The sequence below is a fragment of the Chlamydomonas reinhardtii genome, chromosome 2, assembly GCF_000002595.2.
Source record: "Chlamydomonas reinhardtii strain CC-503 cw92 mt+ chromosome 2, whole genome shotgun sequence".
Lineage (NCBI taxonomy): Eukaryota > Viridiplantae > Chlorophyta > Chlorophyceae > Chlamydomonadales > Chlamydomonadaceae > Chlamydomonas > Chlamydomonas reinhardtii.
In genome coordinates this window covers 4,428,974-4,452,950 of record NC_057005.1, presented here as the reverse complement: position 1 = coordinate 4,452,950, position 23,977 = coordinate 4,428,974, and the positions used below count along the sequence as shown (strand labels likewise).

The window sequence follows — 23,977 nt, the reverse complement described above, 5'->3', positions numbered from 1 at the left end:
GTCAGCCGACCTGACACGATAAGTTTCACGCCGCACCCACCTCCGCGACAGTCTCCCCCCCCCCTTCCCCCTCCCCCACGGCAAAGTCCCCGCGGCCCGGGTCCTGATCGCATGGACGCGGTCTTCCCGGCGTTCGAGAGTCAGCTGGTCAGAACGTCTCCTGCTCCTTTCGCTTTACAGCTGACAATTGTCACTAATACTAATGACACCAATACATACAAGATCTGACATTATTATCGGCGTCTACAGCGGTTGCGTCAGTGTCGGCGTGTAGCTAAGCAGTTTTGTCCCCTGCCTGTTCTCCCTTTCCAGACCTTGATATGGATACAGCGATCTGCATTGCAGCTGCTGTGTTCCTCTAGGCATCACGTCCCCCACCCCCGGCCAAAATGGAGAAGTGCGCCAATGGTTCACTTTCTGGGGCGAGCACAAATAGTCCTGTCCTTGATCTCCAGCGAGCATGGGCGTGTACTGCAGCTTAATGCCGCTTTGAACCACTTCAATTTGGCTCGTTTCCAAGGACTTGCCCAAATTGTTTGTGCGAGAGCCCCGGCAAATGCGCGGGCTTCGCTTGCTTACGTTAGGATATCGTGTGGTTAGTCAGGACTGGGGAGTGGTGCATTCAGCCGGTGCATTAATGCCGATTAAGAACCCGTCACGAACCGTGTTGACTTGCAAGGTCGCCGGCGTTCGGTGGGGTTCGGGGGCGGCACGGGTGCTGAGGGGCGGGTACCAGGGGCGCCGAGTGTGCGCTGCGCTCCAGGTCCCCCTATCCAAAACCCCAAGGACCGACCCGAATCAGCATTGCAGCGGTGTCAGGACAGCCTGGGACAGTCTGCAAGGACCAATCCCCACCTGTCCTATCCGAATCCGAAAGTGCGCAAAGCAATCCTCACCTGCCCTATCCCAATCCTCAAGTGCCGACACCAATCCCCACCCGACCAAACCCAACCCCCAAAAGTGGTGTTCCAATCCTTGGCCGGTCAAACCCAATCCTTAAGTGCCGTGTCCAATCCTACTCTGGCTAATCCAATCCACGGAGGGGTGACCGGCGGCGGGACCAATCCTATACCCCATACCACCCCTCTGGATGGGCGTGCAGGTAAAGTAGTACGGGGACACGCCCAAGCCCCGTGTGGCACTGTTGTTGGCGCCAATGACCGATATGCCTGTTACACCGCTTACACGGCCATCGCGTGTCAGCGACACACCGCGCGGTGCCGTCAGTGCCGCCCGTACCGTCAGTGCGCACCGCGATCTTCCCAGGTCCCAGTTCCCGGCACACACGGCCCACGCCCACTTGCCAACCAGCCAGCCCACTCGCCACTCGCCAACCACACCTGCTGCCCACCATGCTCGCGCGTGACTGGTCACATGCCCAGTCAACACCAGACTGCCAGAGGTCACGACCTACACAGGCCCACGCAGCCGTGCACACTCGCCCGTGCCGCCAAGACACAAACACCAGCCACGCGGCCACGCACGCACACACACAACACACACACACACACACATACACACACGCACACACAACCATCCCACGAGCCACGCGGCCGCACTGCACGCTCATCCCCTGCCCCTCACTTCTTCCCCGCCCCGAAACCCTTGCCGCCCGCCTTCCCGCTCGTCTTGGCCTTGCCCGCCTTGGCCTTCTCCAACTCCTCCAGCCGCGCCTCCGCCTGCCGCGCCTCCGCACTCACCGCCCCTCTTACAGCCCTCGCCGCGCCGCTGCTACTGCTACTGCTGCTGGTGCTACTGCCGGGTAGCGCCAGCCCTCGTGCCACCCACTGCTGGGTGACGTACTTGGTGTCCACGGCGTCGCAGGCCGTGTGCAGGGAGCTGCGGGGAAGCGGGGGGAGGGAGGGGGGGGGAGTTTGTAAGATACCGGCTAGCGTGGGAGAGGGGTTGCCAGCCGTGAAAGACGAAGGCACGGGTTTCTGGGGGACCGGGGTGGGCTGTTTGCTTCGTGTCGTATGCACGGTAGAGATGCTCGCTCGCCTCGACAAATCAATGTGCCTTCCCGCACCCCTCTCCTCCATCGCCCTCCACCGCCCCCCCTAAGGCCTAAGGCCGCTACGCCCCCCGTCCCTCCCTCGGCCCTCCCCCCCAAGGGCCCCACCGCGGGTCTGCGCTGCCATCCGCAAAGGCCGGGAAGAACAGCAGCAGCTTGCCTTTCCGCGGCCGCACCGCCAGACCCAGCTGGTCGAAACGAGTGGCGCCGCCCTGGCGGAGACAGGTCGGGATGGGGAGGGAGGAGCAGGGGATGAAGCCGGTGGTGGAGGTAGGGAAGGAGGGCGTGAGGCAGGCGTAGAGAGGGGGGCTTGTAAATACCAGTAGTTGTAAACCCAAACTAAACCAAAACCAACGAAAGAGAGGGGGGGGTAAAGGCAGGGGGTGAGAAGCTGGTCAGATGGACACACATACACACACACACACACACACACACACACACACACACACAAACACGCACCTGCTCGCAGTCGTTGAGGTAGACCAGCAGTGTGGCGTGTCTCTGGAAGGCGTTGGAGGCGGCCAGGTGCGGCGGGAAGCCGTCCTCGTGAGCCAGGAAGTGCTGGCCGGCGTCGTAGCGCGTCACCTGGGGGGGGGGGGGGAGGGAGGGGGGCGAGGAGGGGTGGCCGGAGGGGAGGTTGGAGGTTGGAGGAGGAAAAGTGCGAGGAGGAGGAGGAGGAGAAGGAGGAGGAGACGCGGGAAGTGGGCGGAGGAGGAGAAGGAGAAGTGGAGGAGGATGCAGGTAGGTGTGTGGGGCCCCTTCGTTCCGCCTAGTTCCTCGACCCCGGTAACACGGTACGGGGTTAGGTGGTACCATCTGCGGCCGGCTTTGTGCTTGCGCGTTGGCAAGCACCTTGTCGACCCGGGCCCGTGTGCTTTCCATGCACGCACGACACACAGGCACACAAAGCCACACACGCCCAGCCACACCTGCAGTGCCTCGTAGCAGTACTGGCGCGGGCGAGGCAGCTTGCCGGAGATGCCCCAGGCCGCGCCCTCGGCTGCAGCGCGCACACACAACCGGAGGGGAATGGCGTGTGAGGGAGGGAGGGGGCCCGCAGTTGCAATCCATCTCTCTTCCACAGCACCTCCCCAGCTGCACTACTGCTGCACACACACTGCCCGTCACACCCTCCCCTCCCCCCGCCCTCCACCCGCCCTGCCCCCGCCCTCCACCCGCGCTCCAGCCCCTCCCCCGCCCCCCCAAGCCCCCTTCTGCCCAACACCCCCGCTCTCCACGCCCCCCTCTCTGGGATTGGAACACAAACCACCCCTCCCACAGCCACCGTGCCTAGCCACTCACCCGCCCTCAGCAGCTTCTTCCCCCGGGCATGCAGCTCCGACACCACGCCGTCCATGGCGGGCCCCGCCACCCCGGGGGTCACCATCATGCCGCGACTGGTGCGGCGGGCGGAGGCGGCGTTGGGGCCGTAGGCGGCGGACGCGTTGCCGGCGCCGATGCGGCTGCCCGCCATGCGGCCTGCAGCGAGGGAGGAGGAGGTCGCGGCGGGCGTGGGGTGGGGGAGGAGGTTGAGTTGGGGGCGGGGACTTGAGTTGGATGCGGGGGTGCGGTGGGGGAGTGGGTGAGGTGGGATTTTAAATACCAGCCCAAACTAAACCAAGCCAAGCTAAACTAGCGGAGGGGTTGGTAGGTTGTGGGGTCCGTGAGGGCATGTCGGTTAGGCCGGTGCCTGGTGCCTAGCAGAAGGCCCAGCCCTCCCTCGCAGCCCCGGCCCCCCACCCTTCAAGTCACTGCCCCTCCCGACCAGCCAACGCATGTACACGCACAGTGCGCTTCACGCCCCCTCCCTCCCCCTCCCTCCCTCCCCCTCCCTCCCTCCCCCTCCCTCCCCCTCCCCAGCACACCCTGTCTCCAGCCCCCGCCCACACCACCCTTTAGCCCTTCCCCGGCCGCCACGCTGCTCCCCTCCCCCTCCCCCTCCCCCTACCCAATCGACCATTGGGACCTATCCCGTTGGGCTCAAGCACATAACCCCGCCCTCCTCCCTCCCCCTCCCCCTCCCCCTCTCTCACCTGACGCCTCCGCCGCCCGGACCATGGCATCACACACGTCATCCGGCAGGAAGCCGTCCACCGTCACCACCGGCGGATCCAGGTGCAGCAGCCGCAGCCCCGGCGTGCCCAGGTCCACAGCCATGAAGCGCTCCCGCAGCAGCGCCTCCGCCTCCGCCACCACCGCCGCCGGCAGCTCCGCCGGCGTCAGACCCACCTCCGGCGCCGGCACCGGCACCGGCAGCGGCCGCAGCGGCGGCAGCCCCGCCGGCAGAGGCGGCAGCGGCAGCACGTCGCCGCCGGACGGCGGCGGCGGAGCCGCCGACGCCGCTGCCGGCGCCGCCGGCGCGGCCGCTGGCGCGGCGGCGGCGGCGGCGGCGGTGGCGGCTGACGCCGCCGCCGCCATGCGCGCTTCGCGCTCTCGCTGGCGGCGCAGGATGAGGTCTCCCATTTGCTGCCCGGCGGCGAAGTCCAGGGGCCCAGCGGCTTTGGCAAACAGGCCCTCCGGGTCCCAGGCCGCACCCACTAGTGCCGCTGCGTCGGCCGCCTGAGCCGCCACCGCCTCTGTGGCGTCGGAGGCGTCGGAGGCGGCGGCGGCGTCATCCGCGGCGCTGGGGGCGCTGCTGGGGTGAGGCGCGGGCGCGGGGCTCTGGGGCGCGGCCGCGCGGGTGCGCAGCGCGCTTCCTCGTGGAAGGCTGGTGGTGTGGAGAGTGAGGGAGAGGGAGGCCGGGCGAGGCGCGGGCGCGGCCGGGGGCAGGCGCCGCACGCAGGCGAGCGGGCAAGCCGTGCCTGGTGGTGCGCGAGAGGAGGCAGAGGGGCAGAAGGCACGCAAGCTTGGGTTGCATCGCGCGACGGTCGAACCGATATGGGTTGAAGGATTTTGCGTGAGCGAGGTATGATTGCTGCTTTCGGACATCGTCCGGGGCGCTACTGAGCTAGCCGAACTCACCGCTTGCCGACATCGCCTCTACTGCTCGGAAAGCCGCTTGCGCCATTCCAGCGGTCAGTGTAGCAACTTTTACCTATATATAATAATGTACAGTGGTCCTTCACGAGTTGTAGCAATGATACAAAGGACAATTAAGCAGTTCTGTTTGGCCGGCCCTGGACCTGCCGAGGCTCGGTAGTTGTGCGCTACTATTGCTAAATTAGCAAGGCTGCATAATAAATAGAAAAAAGACGACACATGTGCCGGAAATGTGGCACGCGTGGATCTGATGTTGGCCCTTCCGCCGGTGCTGCCCCCCCCCCCGGCCCCCTCAAGCACACAACACCTTACAATGCCTGCCCCCCTGCCGGTCCTCAAGTATGACCTTCTGTTCGCATTAACTGCTATCTGCCCTCCTTGCCGAAGCCCAGGACACCCAGGGACACCCTACCTGGCCCTGCAGCAGGAAGGAGCAGGAACACCTAAGTTTGCCACACGACCGCCACTCCAATCATTGACTAAGACCTGCGTACATAAGCAGCTGATGCATGTGCGGCAGTTGAGCAGGTTAGGCAGGGTCCTCCGCTCGGCCGGTTTCAAGCGGAATGGGGGGTGTCGTGCTGCGTGCTGCGCAGTTTGAAGGCCCGCGCGTTCCTCGACCACTGTCATTTCTGCAGTCGCGCCTCATCACTTGCATATCAACTGTTGCATAAACACATAGCTGCCACACAACGTCCACATTCACGAGGTATCCGAGGCGAGCGCTTTCAATTTGTGTCTGCACCTGTTCGCCTGCCTTAGCTTATTCTCAAAATGAACTTTGGCGCTTACGGAGATGCTGGTGCTAGCCAGTTTGGTGGCGGTGGCTTTATGCCGAGGTAGGAGCCTGGCTGTGGCGGGAGAAAAAGCTTTGAGCTCGGCCAACTGGCTTATCAACTCTATGTCCTGCAACTGCAGCCCAGCACCAGGCCACGATAACCAATACGGCGGTGGCGGTGGCGGACAGCAGAAGGTGCGCTCACTTGAATTTGCATCTGCGCAAAGCCGAGCGTTCCCTGCTCGCTGAGCAGAATTCACAATCCTGGGACGTGTTTTACGGTAGGCAGCCAGAGCGGGTCCTCTTGGGTAGCACATTGAGGCCAAACTGGGCCCCGCTTCTGACTGGGCACGCTGCAGGGGCGCAACCAGAACAACTCGCTGCGCGCCTTCACCATCCGCCACCTACTGAAGGTGAGCCAACGCAGGCGGGGTGCTTAGTAACAGAGAACAATTGCTCAGGGCTGCTCTTGGGTAGGTTGTAACTCGACAGCCGCGGCTGCCGTGCAAGCCCGCAGGCTTGCGGACCTGGCTCGGCACTGCCCTGCAGCTCACCTCGTCCCTTGTTCATATCGGAACCCCCGACGTGCTGCTTGTCACACAGGAGACCGCCAGCACTGAAGATGACCGCGTCAAAGCTGATGGGCACGAGATCTCGACCGTGAGTGCCGTCTTGTCCTCCGGGGGTATCATCTGCCTTGTCCTGAAGAGGCATACCGGTAGTAACACAAGTGCACGGTATCCGGGGTGAAGAGGGCCAGTGCAGCGCTCACCTGCAATCCGCCCCACGCGTTCTTCCGCACCCCGCCTGTGCCGCCTTGCCCCTTTTCACCGCGGCAGGTGACGATTCTGGGCAAGGTGACCTCGTACCGGGAGCTGTCGACACGGGTGCAGCTGCAGCTGCATGACGGCACCGCCAGCATGGAGGTCTGCAGCTGGGTGGACGACGCCGACATGCAGGTGAGAGCCCTGTGGCCTGTCGTGTTCGCTTCGCTTTGTTGAGTATAGTTGAAGGGAGGCGAGGCGAGGCGAGGCGTGGCTATTTGGGTTGAGGAGGCGAGGCGAGGGTGCTGAGGGTATGGGCATGGGTATGGGACGGCATGGACAGCCAGGGCTGGAGGGTGAGGTTGCGGGCTGAAGCGAAGGCGGCGTATGTTGCGAGGGAGGGCCATGGCGGCGGGTTGGGCGCGGTGTTGTCTGCAGCGGGAACTGGCTATCAACTGTGACGCAAAGCTAGAGGAGTAGAAGGTTTTGGCGAGGCACGTAGATACCTCTGAGTCTCTACTTCACGGCTTGTTGCGGCCCGGCTGTTCCAGCACTCCCCAGGTGCAACGGGTGCTGGACATCCTCTTCTACACTCTGACCGCCCACCCCGCCCACCGCTTGCCTCGCCCACACACGCACCCTCGCCCGCAGGCCCAGAAGCCGGTGGAGTGGCAGGTGGGCAAGTACGTGCGCGTGTACGGCAACCTCAAGACCTTCGAGGGGAAACGCAGCCTCACCGCCTTCGCCGTCAAGCCTGTGACAGACCACAACGAGGTGAGGCGGACCGGCAGTGCGAGCCAGCTGTGGTGGTGATGGTGGTGGTGATGGTGGTGGGGGGGGGCGTCAGTTCCAAGCCCAGTGTGACCGGGACACATAATTCGAAGCCAGCCCACAGAGCTCGGGGGTCCGGGGGGGGGGCTGCATGGGCGGTGGGGCGGGGGGCGGGGGCGGGCAGCCATGTGGACGCATCCTCCCTGGGGCCCCCGGGCCCCCTGCTCGCCTGCTGCGCTTACACAGGACCCTTAGCTTCCCCGAGACACCGTAACCAGCATCCCCCGTGTGTTTGTGTGTGTGTGTGTGTGTGTGTGTGTGTGTAAAACACAAAACAACGGAACCCAGCCGCCAAACACGCGTGCGCAGTTACGGACAAGTACCTACGTGTGTGTGTGTGTGTGTGTGTGTGTGTGTGTGTCGCGCCGCGCAGGTGACGTACCACTTCCTGCAGTGCGTCATGCAGCACCTGCACCTGACCAAGGGCACGCCGCCCACCGGCCAGCCGCTGCCGGGCAAGGCCGCGCCCGCCTTCGGCAGCACCCCCGCCGCCACGGGTGCGTTGCCGGGCACTGCTACGTTGCCCTGCTGCTGGGTGCTGGGGGTGCCACCACCAGCAGGAGAAGCAGCAGCAGCCTTTCCGGGGAAGGGAGGCACAACTTGCTGCAGGGCACGACAATGACAACGGCTGCCCAACGTGTCCCCTGCATGCAGCACCCTACGGCGCTGCGGGTGGCTACGGAGGCGCTGCGCCTGCTGCCGCGGCCCCCGCTGGTAAGTCGGGCCAGTGATTTGTTTAGACAGGCACCCCGGCCTCTGTTCGGCCGATGGAGGTTCGGCCGGTGAAGCGACATGCCCTGCACTGGCAGCCGCAACCCAGTTGCACTTGCAACCACGTGTCAGCATCCAGCATCCATGAAGCCCGCCACCGCCCCCGCCCACTCCCGGCAACGCCCGCCTAGCCATACCTGGAACCCTGCCACCCACCTCCCGCCACCTTGCTTTGCGGGGTCACCACTCCATCTCGCATGGACGGCCGTCCCCCTCCCCTTTCCCCCTCCCATCGTCTAAATAATCCCACCTAGATCCCTCCTCACCTCCGCCTCCTGCTCCTCCTCCTCCTCCTCCTCGCCTCCTCCCCCCCCTTTCGTTTGGGCTGTTATATACAACCTCCCCAATATTTTAAACTAATCATAAATGTAATCCCCCCCCCAGGCGGCGACATCCACTCGGACCTCAAGGCCGTGTACAACCTGCCGCACGCCATGGCCGCGCCCAACGGCCTGTCAGTGGAGGCGGCGCACGCCGAGCTGCAGCGCATGGGCCGCGCCCACTACAACCTGCAGCAGGTCATGCAGGTGAGGCCGGGGGGGCAGGCAGGGGGGAAAGGGGTTCGACTTGCATGGAGAACAGAGTGGTGGAAGTTACAAGGTTGAAGGGATGGACAGGCGTGCGTAAGGAGCGCAAGGGGGGAGGGTAGGTGTTGTGGTGGGATACAGGCAAGGTAGGGCAGTGGCGATTGCACTGCTGCGGCCATCCGTCGTGCTGTGTGCTGTGGGTTGCCCTGTGCGGAGGCTGAGGCGGCACAGCGCTGTTCGGCAGCCGTGTGTCCGCCGCCCCCACCATGCGCTGCTATCGCTGGTGTACGTCTTCTCTGATTTGCGCGGGTGCGTGTGCTGCGGTCGCTCATGTGCCGCTGCCGATGCATCGCTACCGCTGAGGGATTCATGTTATCTTGCCTGTTGGGTGCGAACAGGCGTGCGAGTACCTGGCGGCGGAGGGTGTGCTGTACAGCACTGTCAACGACACCACCTTCAAGTCCACTGGCGCCTGAAGCAATCGAACCAGTTGGGGGGCGCCCCTGCTTGAGGGGGAAGGCGCCGGGGGCGCCCTGGCGCCTATTCATGAGGCTGGTGGTGGTGGTGGTGGTGGTGGTGGTGGTGGTGGTGATGTATGAGGCTGGTGGTGGTATTGGTGTGACAGCCGCCACTCGCTGGGCGGGGAGGCGGGGAAGCGGCGCCTTTTGGGGGTGAGGGGCGCTGCAGGTGCTCTGCCCTGGGAGGGCGGCACCGCGTGCGAGCAGCGCCATTGCGTTGCGGGGGCTCAAGTAGCCAGCAGCTACGGGCAACCGCACTTGGTTGTCGGGTGGCGTGAAATGATGTTGCGTTGACAGTAAAAGCGGGAGCTGCAGGAGTCTAACATTTATGTGCCTGGTGCGGTATGGAGTCCGGCTGACGGGGCGAGAGGGCTTGGCAAGGATGAGGAGGGGGACCACGGGGGTACTGGTCCCAAACGCAGCGGACCCGGCTGCGGTGATGCGGCACCTGCCGCGGCAAGGCGGTGGCGATGTAAGGATGACGCGTTTACGCGGTGCCTGGAACTTGAATGCCCTGTTCCCTTCGGCTTGGCTCCCTGGCGGGCTGTAACGAGCATGCCATGGACCTAAGTTCCTGTCATGGGCGGAGGAGGAATGTCGCGTGTGGCGCCAGCGCCTGGCACAGGACAAGGTGTTCAGTGGTAAGTAAGCGCAGGGGCGTGTGGGCCATGCCTGGGTAAGTGGGTTGCTCTGGGGCAGTATAGCAGCTGGGACAGGGCAGGGCGGGCATTGCCTGGACATAACAGGCGGCGAAGAGTGCCGAGTTGGTTGCACCCGCTCTGGCCAAATCCAAAAGCCATGCCGGCCCGACAGGTCGCATGTAGCTGATATGGTCGTACTTAATTCAAATGTATGCTAGGCTGTTGACGGGCGAGGTGCCATCGGGGGAGTGGTTTGAGCGCATGAGGGTCCTGCAAACGGTTGCTGCCAGCATTCCGTCGCCATGGCGTAGTCGAGCATACATACATAGTTCTTGTAACTCGTGGACAAGACATTAAAGCACAGACTTTGGCCCGTCGCCGCAGCGAGCCTGGAAGACAGGCTTTGAGACACATTCGTTGAGCTTCTGAAGGCGACCCAGACACGAAGAGCCCGGCAGCAGGTGTGTGGTGTCTCCACAGCACTTGTGAGTGCAGTCGATGAATTGTGAAGGGAGGGGCGAACGATCATGAGCTACTTGTCGACGCGCTGGGCATATGCGAAGTCGTGTGCACGCCCCGCGCGTGACACTGACGCGCGTGAGGGCGTTAACCTGGACCATGTCTTCAAGTGACAGGATGAGCCCAAGTTGTCGGGCTTATTCGTGCTGGCAGCCCTCAGCGCTTGACATCCGACACGGGCCCTGAAGAACAGCTCGTCCTTGTCAGCTCGCGCCCCCTGTTCCTTTTCGTCAGTGCTTTTGATAATGATTTGTCCCTGCAAGAACGAATTCCTGTGCGCCGTGCACGTATAACGTAGGCAAACCCGCCACAACCAGACACGTGCTCGCCGTACTAATTTGCCCCGGCTGCCCCGCCTGCCCGCGACCTCCCTTCTCCCGCAGTCGACGACCATCATGCGTGCCCCACTGCTGGCTCTGTTGCTGGTGGCGGCCCTGGCGGCTCCGGCGCTCGCGGCGCGCCCCACCATCCTTGACGGTGCGTGCACTGCAAGCTATGTGCAGGCGATCGGCGCTTTTGACTTGCGCTGGTGGCAACACGCATGCCCGTGCTCCTCCCTATCCGCCTTGCCTAGTCACATCCACACCCCAGAATCCCTGGTGTTTCCTAACGCCCCCCCTTCACCCACCCACAGGTCAGACGGGCCCGGTGCCTGACGCCTGCCTGGACGATGACGACTGCCGCTCCAAGGAGGTAGGTGGGTCCGTGGGTGGAGGCACGCCGCCGCATCGCCACGCCGCCGCATGGCCACGCCACCGCATCGCCACGCCACCGCATCGCCACGCCGCTGCATCGCACGCCGCCCCAATGCTGCACGCCCTGCCTCAATGCTGCTCCCTACACGCCCTGCACGCATGCATGTGCTTGCATGTCGCAGATCTGCATCCGGGGCGAGTGCGTGACGGTGAAGAAGGACGGTGAGGCGTGCAAGAAGGACGTGGAGTGCCGCAGCGGCGTGTGCCAGAAGCAGTGGTGGCCCGCCGGTGCCGTCTGCGCCACACCGTGAGTGCCGCCGGGCGCTGGCGCCGCCCCCGCCTTCAATTATTAAATAAATGAATCCCGAATGTAACCTGCCTCAAGGTGCGGTTTTCAGCCGCCAGCCCATCTGCATCACTTGTGCCGCCGCGTCCCGCTGCCCCCGCCCCACTGCCCCCTCCCGCCTCGCGGTTTGCTCAGCTAGGTCGGTCATGCGGCCCGTGCCGCCTCCCCACCCTTCCTTTCAACGCCCTTCCCAAGCACCTCGTTGTACCCTGCACCCTGCACCCTACACCGCGTACCCCCTGACCCGCCTGGCCGCCTGTCTTGGTGCGCACATGCACTGCCCCTCCAGTTGCGCCGTGGACGCCGACTGCCCCTCCTCCATGCCCATCTGCAACGGTTCGCCCTACGCCGCCGCCGCCGCCCGCGCCGCCGGCCTGGTCAAGCCCACCGCCGCCGCCGCCGGCAAGTCCGTTGAGATTCAGCCGCTGAAGCACGAGGACGACGATGAGGAGGAGGACGACGATGAGCAAGATGAGGACGATGACGATGATGAGGACGAGGATGGTGAGTGGCGTTTGACACGGATGAAAGGGAGAGCGGGGGAGCGGTGAGGCGCAGAAATGGGAGGGGAATCTGCTTGGCTTGGCTAGGGCTCAGCAGCACACTGGAGTGGTTACCGGTGTGGTGTGCTGATTACTACTGCGGCGCGCGCACCAGGGGAAGGCACGGCGGGCTTGGTACTGTGAGTACGGCCATCGTCATGACGTGCCGCTGAACCACCGGGCCCCAACACACATGTTCCCTGCGTTGATGCTTTTGTTTGATTGGTGCTTCTGTTTAATTGGTGCTGCAGATGACGACGAGGACGAGGATGACGATGATGATGATGAGGATGAGGATGAGGACGATGATGGTGAGTGCAGATTTTTTTCAGTCAGGATTCAGTGCAAGGAAGTTGCAAGTGGCGGGGCGCAACACAGTGCGGCGCGGCGCAAGCTCCTGCTAGCTGCAGTGCCCAGGCTACGTTTGCGGCCGATGTGCCGCACCGGCTCCTCGCCCTGATTGTTTGTGGTGTATCATCCATCGCCTTGCAGATGACGAGGACCATGATCACGACCATGATCACGACCACGACCACGACAAGAACATGAAGGCTGACGCTGCTGACAGTGAGGACGCGGCCGACAACGACCATGATCACGACCACGATCACGACCACGGTGCGTTGGGGCTCAGGTCATGATGGGATACGTAGCGCATCATGCTTTGCCTTACGGGCTTACGACTCATTTCTTGTGGCACTGCACCGGGCCCCACACTGTCCTACACTGACCGCATTCGTGTACCCGTCCCGCCGTTCCCCCCCTAATGCCGCGTAAAGCCCATCCCCCACGCCTTGCCCCCACTCCCGCCTTGACTTCCGCAGACCACGATCACGACCACGACAGCGACGACGACGGCCCGCACCACCACGACTCCCACCAGCCCAAGAAGGACTGCCCCAAGTCCAAGAAGGACAAGCACGGCCTCCGGTGCGGACGAGGCGTGGCGCGGGGGTTGGGACAGGGGTTAGGGCGACGGCATTTAGGGGCGGCGGACTGGCAGTAAGACGGTTAGATGGTTAGAAGGTACGATGACCCGCGCGCTGCACCGCTGCTCCCACCTGCCCAACCCCGCAGTCGCCGTCTGGCCCAGTCCGACCCCAACCCCAAGCCCGACCCCGAGCCCCAGCCCGGCCGCTGCGTGCAGTGCATGGTTGACGCCGACTGTGACGACGGCTACTTCTGCGAGCGCGGCTACCAGCCTGGAGCCCACACCTGCAGCGTGAGTGGACGACGGCGGGGGTGTCCGAGTCCAGGCCTTCAGAGGGAGGCCAGGAGGGGAGATCGTGGGGGAAGGCCAGGAGGGGGATTGCGGCTGTGGCTGTGGCTGCGGTGTTGCCCCGGGTTGCGGAGAGGGACGTGCGCACCGCGCACTGCTGCGCCCCGACACGGCTCCCTCGCACACACGCACATGCATCACGCGATGAGCGCGCCAGACCGGGCCCGGCCCTCGCCCAGGCTGGATCCTGGACTCGCAGCAGAGTCCCGCAACGCATCCCTCGCACCCACACCGCCGCGCAATCCAACCTTACCCTGATCCCTGCCCTTGGCCCCTCCACAGGAGATGGGCGACCCCTGCGCCGCCTACGGCGACTGCGGCGTGGGCGAGTTCTGTGACGACGTCGCCAAGCGCTGTCGCCCCTACGCCGCCGGATCCTGGATCAAAGCCCTGGTGACGGTGACGCGTGTAAAGGCTCGGCAGGACCGCCAGGCGCGCCTGTAAAACACACATGGCCGCAGAGTGCACACAGCAGATGCTGATGCCGGGGTTTCCGAGGTGTCACGTGCGTGTCACACGAAATGTGGATTGCCAACATGCTTCAGGGCTGGCATGGAGTGTCTGGCTGGCTGCTAACCTGACCTGAAGTGAGCGGATGGCTTATGCCCGGGTTGGTGTGTGTGTGTGTGTGTGTGTGTGTGTGTATGTGTGTATACTTGTCATAAGTTTCTGTGGTGCAGGAGGCGCCGCTGGCTTGTGCGGCTGGTACACAGAGTCGGCCGGCCTGATCCCCCCAGGGCGCCGTAGCTTAGCACCCGTCTGTTTGTGTCGTGCGTACTGCTTTGCTCCGTCGAGGCGCTTGGGGCTTGCACGTGCTGGGCCGCCTCTGCGCTCCTCGAATGGCCGCGTGCCGCTACACTCAGCTGTGGCCCTTGCGTCTGCGGTCAGCTGCCCTCAGCAGCCGCGCCTGACTTGCCAATCTACTGTGCGTGGGCGGCGGGCGTGCTGGTAACCGAGTTGCCCCTTGCAACATGCGAATGGGCATTGCACGAAGTGATGCGTTGGCAGTTTAGCTGTGTGCCCCGCGGCCCAACGCGTTTGCGGTTGCAGTGGCGCCTGCTGTGGCGTGTTGGCTTGGTGGGAGTAAATAGCTGCTCGTCTGTGTGTGTACGGGCGTGGTAGCCTCTGGTACCGGCGGTTGCCCCTGCCATCCGTTTGTAGATTACAGTATTATGCACCTGCAATGGCTGCCGTCTCAATGTACTGAGGGCTGGCAAGCCTGTAAGTATTGAGTTCTTGAGCCAACGAACGCGGCGTCACAAGAAGGGGCAAGTTGGGGCTGGGCCTGGCTGGGCTGGGACACATGAAGGTACACGCTACGACGTCCAGCTTCGACGGGTCTGCTACTTCCTCGCCAGCAGGGGGAACTGATACTGAGTACAATATCCTATTTGCAAGCGGTGCGCGCAAAGCGCACAAGTTAACGCGGGCTGCCCGTCAGTTGGCACGCCGGTTTCGGAGTTGTCTACGCCACGCACAGCGCTGGTCGAGCTAAAAACGTCAGTGCAAGACAAAAACGCCACACTGCCGAATGTCAAACACGTAACACGGCACCAATTTGGCCCTACAAAACGTTCGAGTGCACACAAGCATGTCCCTTCGCGGTCCCACCCTATTGCGTCGCCAGCCAGCAAGTCAAATAAATGGCTCGAGCTCGGCGACAGCACACAACATCCAACCGAGTCAGCATGCAGCTCTGCAAGCCCCTCGCGCGCGCGCTCGGCTTGTTTTGCCGCGATTCTCCAAACCCCAGCAGTCTCGCGCCTGCAGCGATACCGCTAGCACAGCGGTCAGCCTTGAAGAAGTAATTGTACATATAAACTGGGATGAGCCTGCAGCCGCTTCAAGCGCCCAGTGCACACGGAGTCCGCAACGCCGCTGCCCCACTTCTGCTCGCTGCGCTGCCCTTGGCCTGGTCTTCACATGCGAGCGTTGCACGTCGGCGCCCATTTCTCCCGAGGTCGAGCCGGCCTGGGAGTTCGCGGCAAGCCCAGGTGAGCCTGTCGGGCGGCGTTCGCTGATCTGGACGCGCGTGGCGTGCCGTGGCCGCGCGCGCCGGTACACGCCACCTTCCCCAGATCAGATCCCGCGCTTCTTCCGACACCCCTGGCCTGACACACCCTTTCGCCCCTCCCTCCCTTCTTCCCGCCTCCTTCCCTCCTATCCTCTAGCCACGGCCCAGGCGCGGCTGCTTGACTCCACCACCTACCGCATGTTCTGCGGCGCCGTGCCCAAGCGCTCCAACCTCAAGTCGCTGCGCGCCTGGCGCGACAACGTGCAGCGCGCCGTGGGCCCCGTGGTGGCGCTGTCGCGCCGGGAGTTCCTGGCGCAGGCCGCCGCCGCCGCCGCCGTCACCGCCGTCGGCAGCTCGTCGCTGTCAGCTGCCATGGCAGCGCCTGCCGCCGCTGCTGCAACGTTCGCTGGCGGCGGCGCCTCCGGCGCCACTGCTTCCGCCGCAACGCCGGCGCTGGCGGCGGCGGCGGCGGCGGCCGGCGGCGGCCGGCGCGCCGTCAATGGTCGGCGGCGACGACGATGACGTGGTGCTTATCTCGCTGGACGACGCCACCGCCGCCGTCGCGGCTTCGCCAGCCGTGGCGGCCGTCGCTGCCGCTGCGGCGCGCTACGACGTGGCGGCCGCCGCCGCCCGCCAGCGCGCGGTCGCCGAGGCCGACAGCGACGCCATCATTGCGGGCTCGCTGACCCGCCTGAGCAGCATCGGCAGCACCAGCACCAAGACCGCAGCCACCGCCGCCGCCGCCGTAGACACGCCCGCCGTTGACGCTACTACTATGACCGCCTCCGCCACCGCTGGCACCGGGTCGACAACGGCGCTCACGCCCGCGGCCGTGGCGACCGCGTATGCGCCGGGCTCCTCCGCCTGCTCTGCGGGCGGCTTCACTGGCTACAGCCGCCACTCGGCGGCAGCGGCCATGACGCCGGCGCCCCGCCGCCGCCGCGGAAGCCGCGGCGCTGGCCGCGACATGTCAACCGCTGGCCGTCACGACCTGGTTTCAACCGCAACCGCCGCCGTCGGTACTGCCGCTCCTGAGGCGGGCGGTGCGGTCGGCATTGGCGCCGCCGTCGCCGCCGTGGGCCATGCAGACGGCGCGGATCTGTAGACAGCTTGCTTGCCTTTCTTCCGGATTCTATACGGCCGCGGACTGCTACTTTGGTTAGTCGACCACTATGATTTGCACCCCCGGCGGTGGCCGCACCGCACGCACGCGCGCGCGGTGTTTTTCTGTATTCTAACAGTCGCATCCCCGGCAGTGAAAGAGAACGGATGTGGAGCATAGTCGCGTGGATCCCTTCGCGTTTGTTGTCGTTGGATTGTGTTCACCAACGGTGGCCTCCATTTTGTTTGGGTTTCCGCCGGGGACGTTAGGGCTTGACTCGATATGTGTGTGAAGTGCAGGTTAGGTAGCCTAAGAATGTGTGTGCTCGAAGGTTAAGGTGCTTCCTGGAGGCCTTCGCGCCTCCGAACTCCATTACGGTGGCATGAAGTGAAGGAGACTTGGATGGTGAAAGTGAGGCTGTACATATGAGCACAACTGCTGTCCAAGTGATCAGGGGTTTTGGGAAAGGTGGGGGGCCTGCCTTTGGGGGCCTCACAAATGGCCACATCAGTTCAGACTACGGCGTGGCACAAATCGGCCCGCGGTCATGAAGGAAGGTGCATATGATGGACGGAATGGGCACTCTTGCCCTGCCGCTGCCAATTGTATGCCATTTGTCGGGTTCTGGGAATTAGCTGCTCCCTACGGGACTTTATCAACTTGCCTGCCAATGTCCCATCACACACGTACGTCATGCACCACACAAACAAATAAACAGGCGGTTTGCCGCATGATGTACGTTATTGATGTTTTATGGCGATGTTGCGCCGTGGACCTGCCTGGGCACCAGGTGTTACGTCTGGTGGTTGTGGGGCAGAGCGGAGGCCCCGGGAGGTAGGTTTCATTTTGCCCCGAACCTGTTTGAGATGCATTGCAACCAGCTCTTGCACCAGCTCTTGCATCTCACGTTGCCATGCGGAGGTGCGGACTGCCGCTCTGTCCGAGCCGGAATCGCCCGAGGGCGCGGCAGGTGGCGGAAATAAAGGCATGTGATGCAAGGGCTGTACCGCGGTATGTGTATGATGGGCTGCCGACCATTTAGCAATTGATTTCGTAATCGTGTTCACGCTTCGAGATGCGACACCAGTTGCTCTTTATGCGTCTGGATAAGGCGGTGCGGTCAGTTGCCGTGGTGGTGGGGATGCGTCGCGGCACTACGGCAAGCGCGATGCGGAGTGAAAGTTGGTTGAGGGGCGTGGCACGCACACGCGCGCAAGCAATCACGGCCATCAGCTCAGTAGCGGCCGAGTGCGCACAACCGAAGGAGTTACTGCCTCGATGGTTTTGCCGTGTGCGTGTGCACGCAGTAATGTAACACATTTTGTGCCGTACGTGCTCAATACCCGACCCGTTCGGCGGTCCACGGCGTCATGCACCGTAACAAAGCACACGTAGATTTGGGTAGGCCAGGCGCCCGGCGAGAGCAGGCCTAACTGAGGGAGCGCCATGCTGCCGTCGTAGCTGCTGCTGCATCGTACGGAGCCGTGGCACCGTCGCAAGCAGGGTCAAGTCCTAGCGTTGCCATCAGGTGCGATGGGACAGGGGCACAGGGTACGGGTAAGGGCGGCGTAGTGCGCAGCAACATGCGGTGCCATGGACAGACGTCCACGGCCTCAAGTGTCCTGAGTGCCACGTCCGTGCCTGCAGGGAGCGGCCACCCTCAGCCCTCAGTCCTCGCAGCTAAGCGCGCCGCTAGACCACGAATCCACAATACGGTACACAGCTCAGGGGTAAGAACCTCCCCTGGTAGGAACAGCTGCGTGAGCTGCCTGGCCGCTCGGACGAACAGCTGCTGTCCGTGCTGTGCCCGAAGCCTTGGTGGGCCGAAATGCGGAGCTCGATTCAATACAGGATTCACAGCACTGATTCACAGCAAGCGTGTTGTGCGCTGTGCCTTTGCTGAGATGGTGAATGCTGGTGTGCGTGCTGGGGGTGTTGCCATGCGATGCGGGGAGTCACGGCGGAGTTATCTTGGGTTCACCAACTGCGTCGGATGCGGCAGCGTGCACCTGCCGATGGCCACCCTCACCCCCACCTAGCGTGTGAGCAGTTGGCAGTTGGTTTGCCAGGGGGGGGGGTAGGAACAAACTTTTTTGACCCCATGCCACAAAACCTCCCGGACCCCCCGACCGACCGACCGACCGACCCCCCCTGCCGTACGACCCCCCAAAACCCCCTCAGAACCCCTTAGTTTTTTGTCAGGTTGGTGCCAACTGACTGCTCTCGGTGAGCTCTACCGCTACGTTGGATGATCCGCCTTGGGAACACACTTTGACCGACCGACATGTGGACATGTGGACATGTGGCCCGGCTGCCGACAAGTATCCTTATAGACTGCAACGGCTTACTTCAATGTTACTTGATGATGCGAAATGTGCTGACACGTTCATCCATGCAAAACCCGGCCGGCACCGGCCTGTCCCTGACCAGTTCCCCAGGCATCTCCCGAAAAGGCCCGAAATGCCGACATGCCGCTCCCCAAACTGCCCCAAACTATGCACGTGTGCTGAGTCTGGGGTATACCTACGCACGCATCGTTGAGCTGCACCCATTGCGCCGCGTGCTGCAGGACAGAAGCGCTAGGAACAAAACTTGGCACGAACCTGTGCAAAACCTCTTGGGACCCCCGACCGACCGACCGACCGGCCACTTTGAGGGGTCATAACTTTGCACCCAGAAACCCATTTTCGATTTTGAAAGCGGATTCGTGATTTTCTCGTTGAGCTCTATCCATTTGAGGCATGGGGTCTGTTTCGGAAGATTCTACCCCCCCCCTGGGTTTGCTGCGCGTTTTCCTTCCATCCCAATGGACTGCCCCCCCTGCTGTTGTGGTGCTGAAAGCGCAAAGGCACTGGGCTGCACCAAACTGCCTGCTCCTCCAACAGTCCCACTAGTGAATCGTGTGTGTCAGCCTCTACTGCCAATGAGGCACTGCCGCTTGAGATAGAGCGTCACGCCTTCATATTACACGCATGTACATTCGACCTTGACCTGACTACTATTAACTGCCAACAAGGGCAAGTTGCATTGTTTGCTGTAGCCCTGTGTTGCAATTCTGCACACCGTAGTGCGCCATAACACAGGTACCGTACTGGCAGAGCGAGGGCTCAGCCCAAAAATCATGCATCCGCAAAAAAAAGAATCCGCGTCTGTATTGCTAATTGGCAATCTACAGCACCTACATGTCTATTGCAACCTCAAGACTGTTTCCATGCCGCTGTCCAACTACTCAGCAAAGCAACACACCCGCCCAACCCACCACGGCTCCACCGATTCCACAGCCCTACCGCGCATGTCTGTGTATCAAAAAGCGCTGGCTTTCCCCCGGGCTTAATGGAAAGTGCGAGCTACGTGGCATATCTGATGATCTCACCGCAGTAAATATGTACTGCACTCGCACTTGCAGTTACTCTTCAGTCACACGCCAGCATTTACTTTAATCACCATTGTGCACATCCAGACCGACCAGAGTGCAACTTACCCTAGTATCCCCACGCGCGGCAGCCACCCATCATGGCACGATTCGGCCACCTCTGCTCACAGCTGAGCCCATACTAGATGACGCACACACGCTGTGCTTAGTGCCCTGACTTTAGGCGCACTGCAACTGATAAATCCTCCAACCAAAAGCGCACCCTCCTAGACCTCGACTGCCCGTGAGGACTGCAGCCCCGTGCCTGCGAACTCCACACAGCCGCAACAAACGGCGGCAGGCGTCGCAGACGCCGGTTGCTCTCCATGGTGCCCCGTGGTAGACGGCATGTGCGGCACCTTCCACGGGTTTACCCGTGGCAACATGCACCGCGATACTGTATGTTCCCCCTTATCGCACTTCACGCCTAACGCGCCAACACGGCGCGCTCCGACCCACTCGCTGCAATACTAGGTGGCCGCACACGCACACACACGCACACACCACGCGCCCGCAGTCGACCGACGGGGTCACACCTGCGGGCACGCGACGCGGCTGCTGAGCCCGCACACAGCCCACTCTTCCGCTCCCCTTCCGCACATTCGCTCCTGCACACATGCCATCCAGCACCTGCCGCAGTCCGTCAGAGCGCTCTCTCACACCCGTTCCTGCGATTGCGAACCCACTCAGCATCGACCCTCCGCTCCGCTTGCTCGCGCCGCTCATCAGCCCATACGCTCATTGAAAAAGCACTCCACAATCTCTCTGTGCCACACACAGTAGTGGCGGATGCTGGTAGGTGTCGTGTGAGAAGCAGGAGCCTGAGCGCGCCACGTGGCATGCATCAGCGTCTCCGCCCCACCGAACCCCCACGTATGCAGTATCCGCCCCCTGCGAGAGACTGGACCAAAATTACGCTGCCACCGAGAGCTCTCAGGGCATTTATGTGTATGTGACTCCCACAGTTTGTACGAGCTACGCACTAGTAGGGCGATATCAAAAATCCCACTTGCGGATGTCAGGCGACGCATGGCCCCCGCAGGACCCTCCCGCGTCTGCAGTCCTCCATTCTTCGCTTCTCCTAAGTCTCTTCAAACCTTTTAAAGGAAAAATGCTCCTAGGAACAAGAGCCAGCCGTGCCGTGTGAATCGAAGCGCAGACAACAGTCGTGTGCAAAATGCCCACGCAGCCTGTAGCCTGATCAGCATCCATTCTTAGTGATCCCGTGTTTTTCTCCCACCCAGCCGCCCCAAGACATGTCCTCCTCCTGGCATACACGTTATAAGCCTCAGCTTGCGCCGCACAGCCCACAATCCCAGAGCACCATCCATGTTAAGCATTTTTATGTGAGCGCATCGCCCACACGGCGTCATCATGACCTTAGTCAGTTCACGCATGCTCGCCAGCAGCGGACACGCGCGATGTTAACGTCGTAGGCAACCCACCACGCGCTGTCGCCACCCTCATTCATTCTCGTCATTGAACATCCCTTCACACTGTATGGCCATCACACCTGGTGTCCACTCCACGTTAGCGACAGGGCCTGCGGTTGGCGGAGGCCCTGTGCAAGGTACTGGAAATAACAATGTCCTGCAAATCCGTCTCACCCCTAAAAGTACAGCGGCGCGGAAGCAAGCTGCCAAGATTTATATGCCTCGGCGCACGCGCCAAACCCGCACGCACCCAAACACCCAACTGTTTCTACCTCACCAACCGGAGTTTACTGAATACTGACCAGCAACTACTGCAGACCTTCAGGAGTCTGCGGAACGCAATGCACAGGTGCACACCTCAGGTGCTCACTAACGAAATCGGTAATTTTGCACTGTGCGCTGCCAGTTCAACTGTGCGCTGCCAGTCCAACTGCAGCAATCTGGCGTGAAGGATGACCCTAAGCCGTGACGAAAGAAGTAGTAAAACTAAAGTTATCATCACTCTGCAGTGTACTGCTCAAGTGAGCAACATACCCCGAGGCCCGCTTCGCCGCGAGCCCGACCGTCAATTGCAATTGGAGTCGAGAAACGGGCCCGGGACCTGAAGCACGGTCACGGCCGCTCAAACGAGCTCGAAGCGAGACATCGCAGCCATCGGCAGAGCTCGTGCGAAGTATGCGTCCACTTCGGCGCGAGTGGGCACTTGATAAAGCGCACGCTGCACCGGCATGCTGCACCCGGGGGCTACCAGCTGAGCTGCAGGAGCAGGGTTGAGTGCCCTGAGCCTGTCCGGCTTGTCGCCAGGAGAGTCAAAGCCGCGGAGAAGTGCCGCAAAGTCTGCCAATGGGGGGAGACGGTGTCTCGAGTCCACAAAGCCGCCCTCAGAGCTCAGCTCGGCACTTGTCCATGATGATGAATTGCACGAGGAGCTGCTTAACGACAATCCTGGGCTGGTGCAGGGCGAGGCAAGCGCCGCGGAATTCATTTCGGCTCTGCAGTCCGTGTGTTCTACAAGTCTCTGGTAGGCAGGTGACGAGAACAATGCAGTAAGAATGCTCAGTATCAGAAGGAAAGGGTCTGGCTGTTGTACCTGAGGTCAGGTCGAGAGTCCTCCAGCAGATACTTGCACGCCCATGCACTTTCTTGCTGCCGCGTTTCTGCCCCCTGCCCCCATTCCCCCCACCACCATTTTTTACCTGTGTTACCCACCAATTTTACGCCTTTCGCTCGCTGGCTTGTGGCCCTTTTGCGCGAAGCCCGGCTGGCAGTCGCAGTGCCAGCTGGGTCTTCGCGTCGGCAGGCTCACAAGCGGCCTCCTTCACGCCTTGCTGCAAGTCCTGATGTTACTTGTATCACTGGCCAACTGGCATTGGCAATTCAGGAATTCCGCCCTGGCGCTTGCAGACAGACAGGAATTGCCAACTCGTTGGCGTTTCTAGGCCCCACCGGGTGGGTGATTTGATAAAGATGAGCTTACCCTTTAAGCGCGCTGGTCGTCGCGCCTGCGACTGTCGATACCGTGTGTTGAAGTTATCTCGGCATGGCTCGGCCTGCAGCTGGCTCGCCCTGGACTCGGGCCAGAGACGGCCTTAGCCCCTCGCCAAGGCAAAGGCACACGACACCGCCGGTCGCCCGACCGCAAGACGGCCGGCACTCTTCCCCCCTCCCCCGCACAGGCGCCCCAGCACTGGCAGGCGCAGCCCCAAACCTGCACCTGCACCCGCATGCAGGCGCCCCCTGCACCCGCTACCCTCCCCTGCCCGCTACTCGCTGCCGCGGCCGCTGTCGCCGGCCTTGGCCTTGGCCTTGGCGTAGGACGCCTAATTCTGCCGGTACTTCGTGCACCTCTCGGCTGGTCGGCGCTGGTGACGTTGGTTTCGGCGGGGAAGTTTCCTCAAAGGTGACTCACAGCGTTTGCACCGTACGCAGGTCAGGTGCAGGTGCAGGCCGCTTTCCAATTGGTCCCGGTCGTGGACCCCTCGTGCGCGTGAACCCCGCCCATATCTAGCACGGAAGACGCCCCCGGCTTTTTGACTGTCATCGTATGTCGTGGATCCTGTACCATTGTGCCCTGTACCATTGTGCCGGCAATGACACGGTTCGTGTCACGCTGCAAGCCAGACTACGGGAGCTCTCCACGCCTCCACACCTGTCCACACCGCACGCATGATCGCACGTCAAAGGCTCTACCTTCTGCTGTTCGGCCCCACTCAACCCTTTGGGCGCTAGGCCTCAGTTACGGCATCACGGCATGCATGTCATGGGTTGGCGTGCCCCGGCCCCCGCAGGGGGCGCGGCGCACCCATACGTTTCAGAAAGGGGGGGTCGACGCCAAGTTGATCCACACACGTTCCCGGCCCCCGCCGACTACACGCAGCCAATATTGAAGCCATCAGTTACACAAAGTCACTGTACACAAGAAGGAAGTGGCCCCGGCGACGTAGATCCGTCACCCGACTCGAGTCAGGGAACCTCGATCGCGAAGGTAACTGTGACAGCAACAGGTTTAACACACTCAAACGTATGCGATGAAGTCCTCAGCTGCAAGAAAGACATGTTAGATGCCGATCTTATCGCAGACACTCCCGCTGGTCCATTGAAATTTGTTAACATATAAATGACTCCAATATGGGCACCTATGTACATGTCAGAAGCCACGCGGGCGTGTGGGCTGCGAGCGCGAGCATTTGCCCTTAATACAGCCGCGCTGTCAGCCCCAATAAATTAGAGCTATACATCTTAGGAATTGGTATCTGCTTATCAAGCCAGCCTGGATTAGGAAGACGGTTTCGCCGCAAAGAAGTTCTTGCCAGCC

At 62.4% G+C, this 23,977-nt stretch overlaps 5 protein-coding genes across 5 annotated transcripts; 3 read left to right on the top strand and 2 right to left on the bottom strand.

The window, feature by feature from the left end:
• Nucleotides 1-162: 162 nt before the first annotated feature.
• Nucleotides 163-5,150, bottom strand: CHLRE_02g100050v5 (uncharacterized protein). The gene is made up of 7 exons (XM_043059697.1): nt 4,973-5,150; nt 4,045-4,812; nt 3,314-3,490; nt 2,941-3,011; nt 2,471-2,596; nt 2,120-2,223; nt 163-1,839 (listed from the first exon to the last, which is right to left on the bottom strand). Exons 1-7 carry the CDS (start codon nt 5,016-5,018, stop codon nt 1,581-1,583), a joined length of 1,551 nt encoding a protein of 516 aa, XP_042927331.1. The 5' UTR covers nt 5,019-5,150; the 3' UTR covers nt 163-1,580.
• A 477-nt stretch (nt 5,151-5,627) lies between these two features.
• Nucleotides 5,628-10,076, top strand: CHLRE_02g100000v5 (uncharacterized protein). The gene is made up of 10 exons (XM_001699767.2): nt 5,628-5,829; nt 5,909-5,963; nt 6,128-6,181; nt 6,372-6,428; nt 6,608-6,727; nt 7,184-7,306; nt 7,737-7,860; nt 8,018-8,077; nt 8,519-8,661; nt 9,060-10,076. Exons 1-10 carry the CDS (start codon nt 5,765-5,767, stop codon nt 9,135-9,137), a joined length of 879 nt encoding a protein of 292 aa, XP_001699819.1. The 5' UTR covers nt 5,628-5,764; the 3' UTR covers nt 9,138-10,076.
• A 54-nt stretch (nt 10,077-10,130) lies between these two features.
• CHLRE_02g099950v5 (uncharacterized protein) lies at nt 10,131-14,438 on the top strand. Its single transcript, XM_043059696.1, has 10 exons — nt 10,131-10,281; nt 10,723-10,816; nt 10,974-11,032; nt 11,217-11,341; nt 11,670-11,884; nt 12,174-12,233; nt 12,415-12,540; nt 12,747-12,852; nt 13,000-13,144; nt 13,484-14,438. Exons 2-10 carry the CDS (start codon nt 10,735-10,737, stop codon nt 13,643-13,645), a joined length of 1,080 nt encoding a protein of 359 aa, XP_042927330.1. The 5' UTR covers nt 10,131-10,281; nt 10,723-10,734; the 3' UTR covers nt 13,646-14,438.
• Nucleotides 14,439-14,620: 182 nt separating this feature from the next.
• Nucleotides 14,621-17,644, top strand: CHLRE_02g099900v5 (uncharacterized protein). The gene is made up of 3 exons (XM_043059695.1): nt 14,621-15,195; nt 15,373-15,717; nt 15,791-17,644. Exons 2-3 carry the CDS (start codon nt 15,414-15,416, stop codon nt 16,318-16,320), a joined length of 834 nt encoding a protein of 277 aa, XP_042927329.1. The 5' UTR covers nt 14,621-15,195; nt 15,373-15,413; the 3' UTR covers nt 16,321-17,644.
• Nucleotides 17,645-19,269: 1,625 nt separating this feature from the next.
• Nucleotides 19,270-22,226, bottom strand: CHLRE_02g099879v5 (uncharacterized protein). Its single transcript, XM_043059694.1, has one exon. The coding sequence runs from the start codon at nt 22,145-22,147 to the stop codon at nt 21,785-21,787; it is 363 nt and encodes a 120-aa protein (XP_042927328.1). The 5' UTR covers nt 22,148-22,226; the 3' UTR covers nt 19,270-21,784.
• Between the last annotated feature and the right edge of the window lie 1,751 nt (nt 22,227-23,977).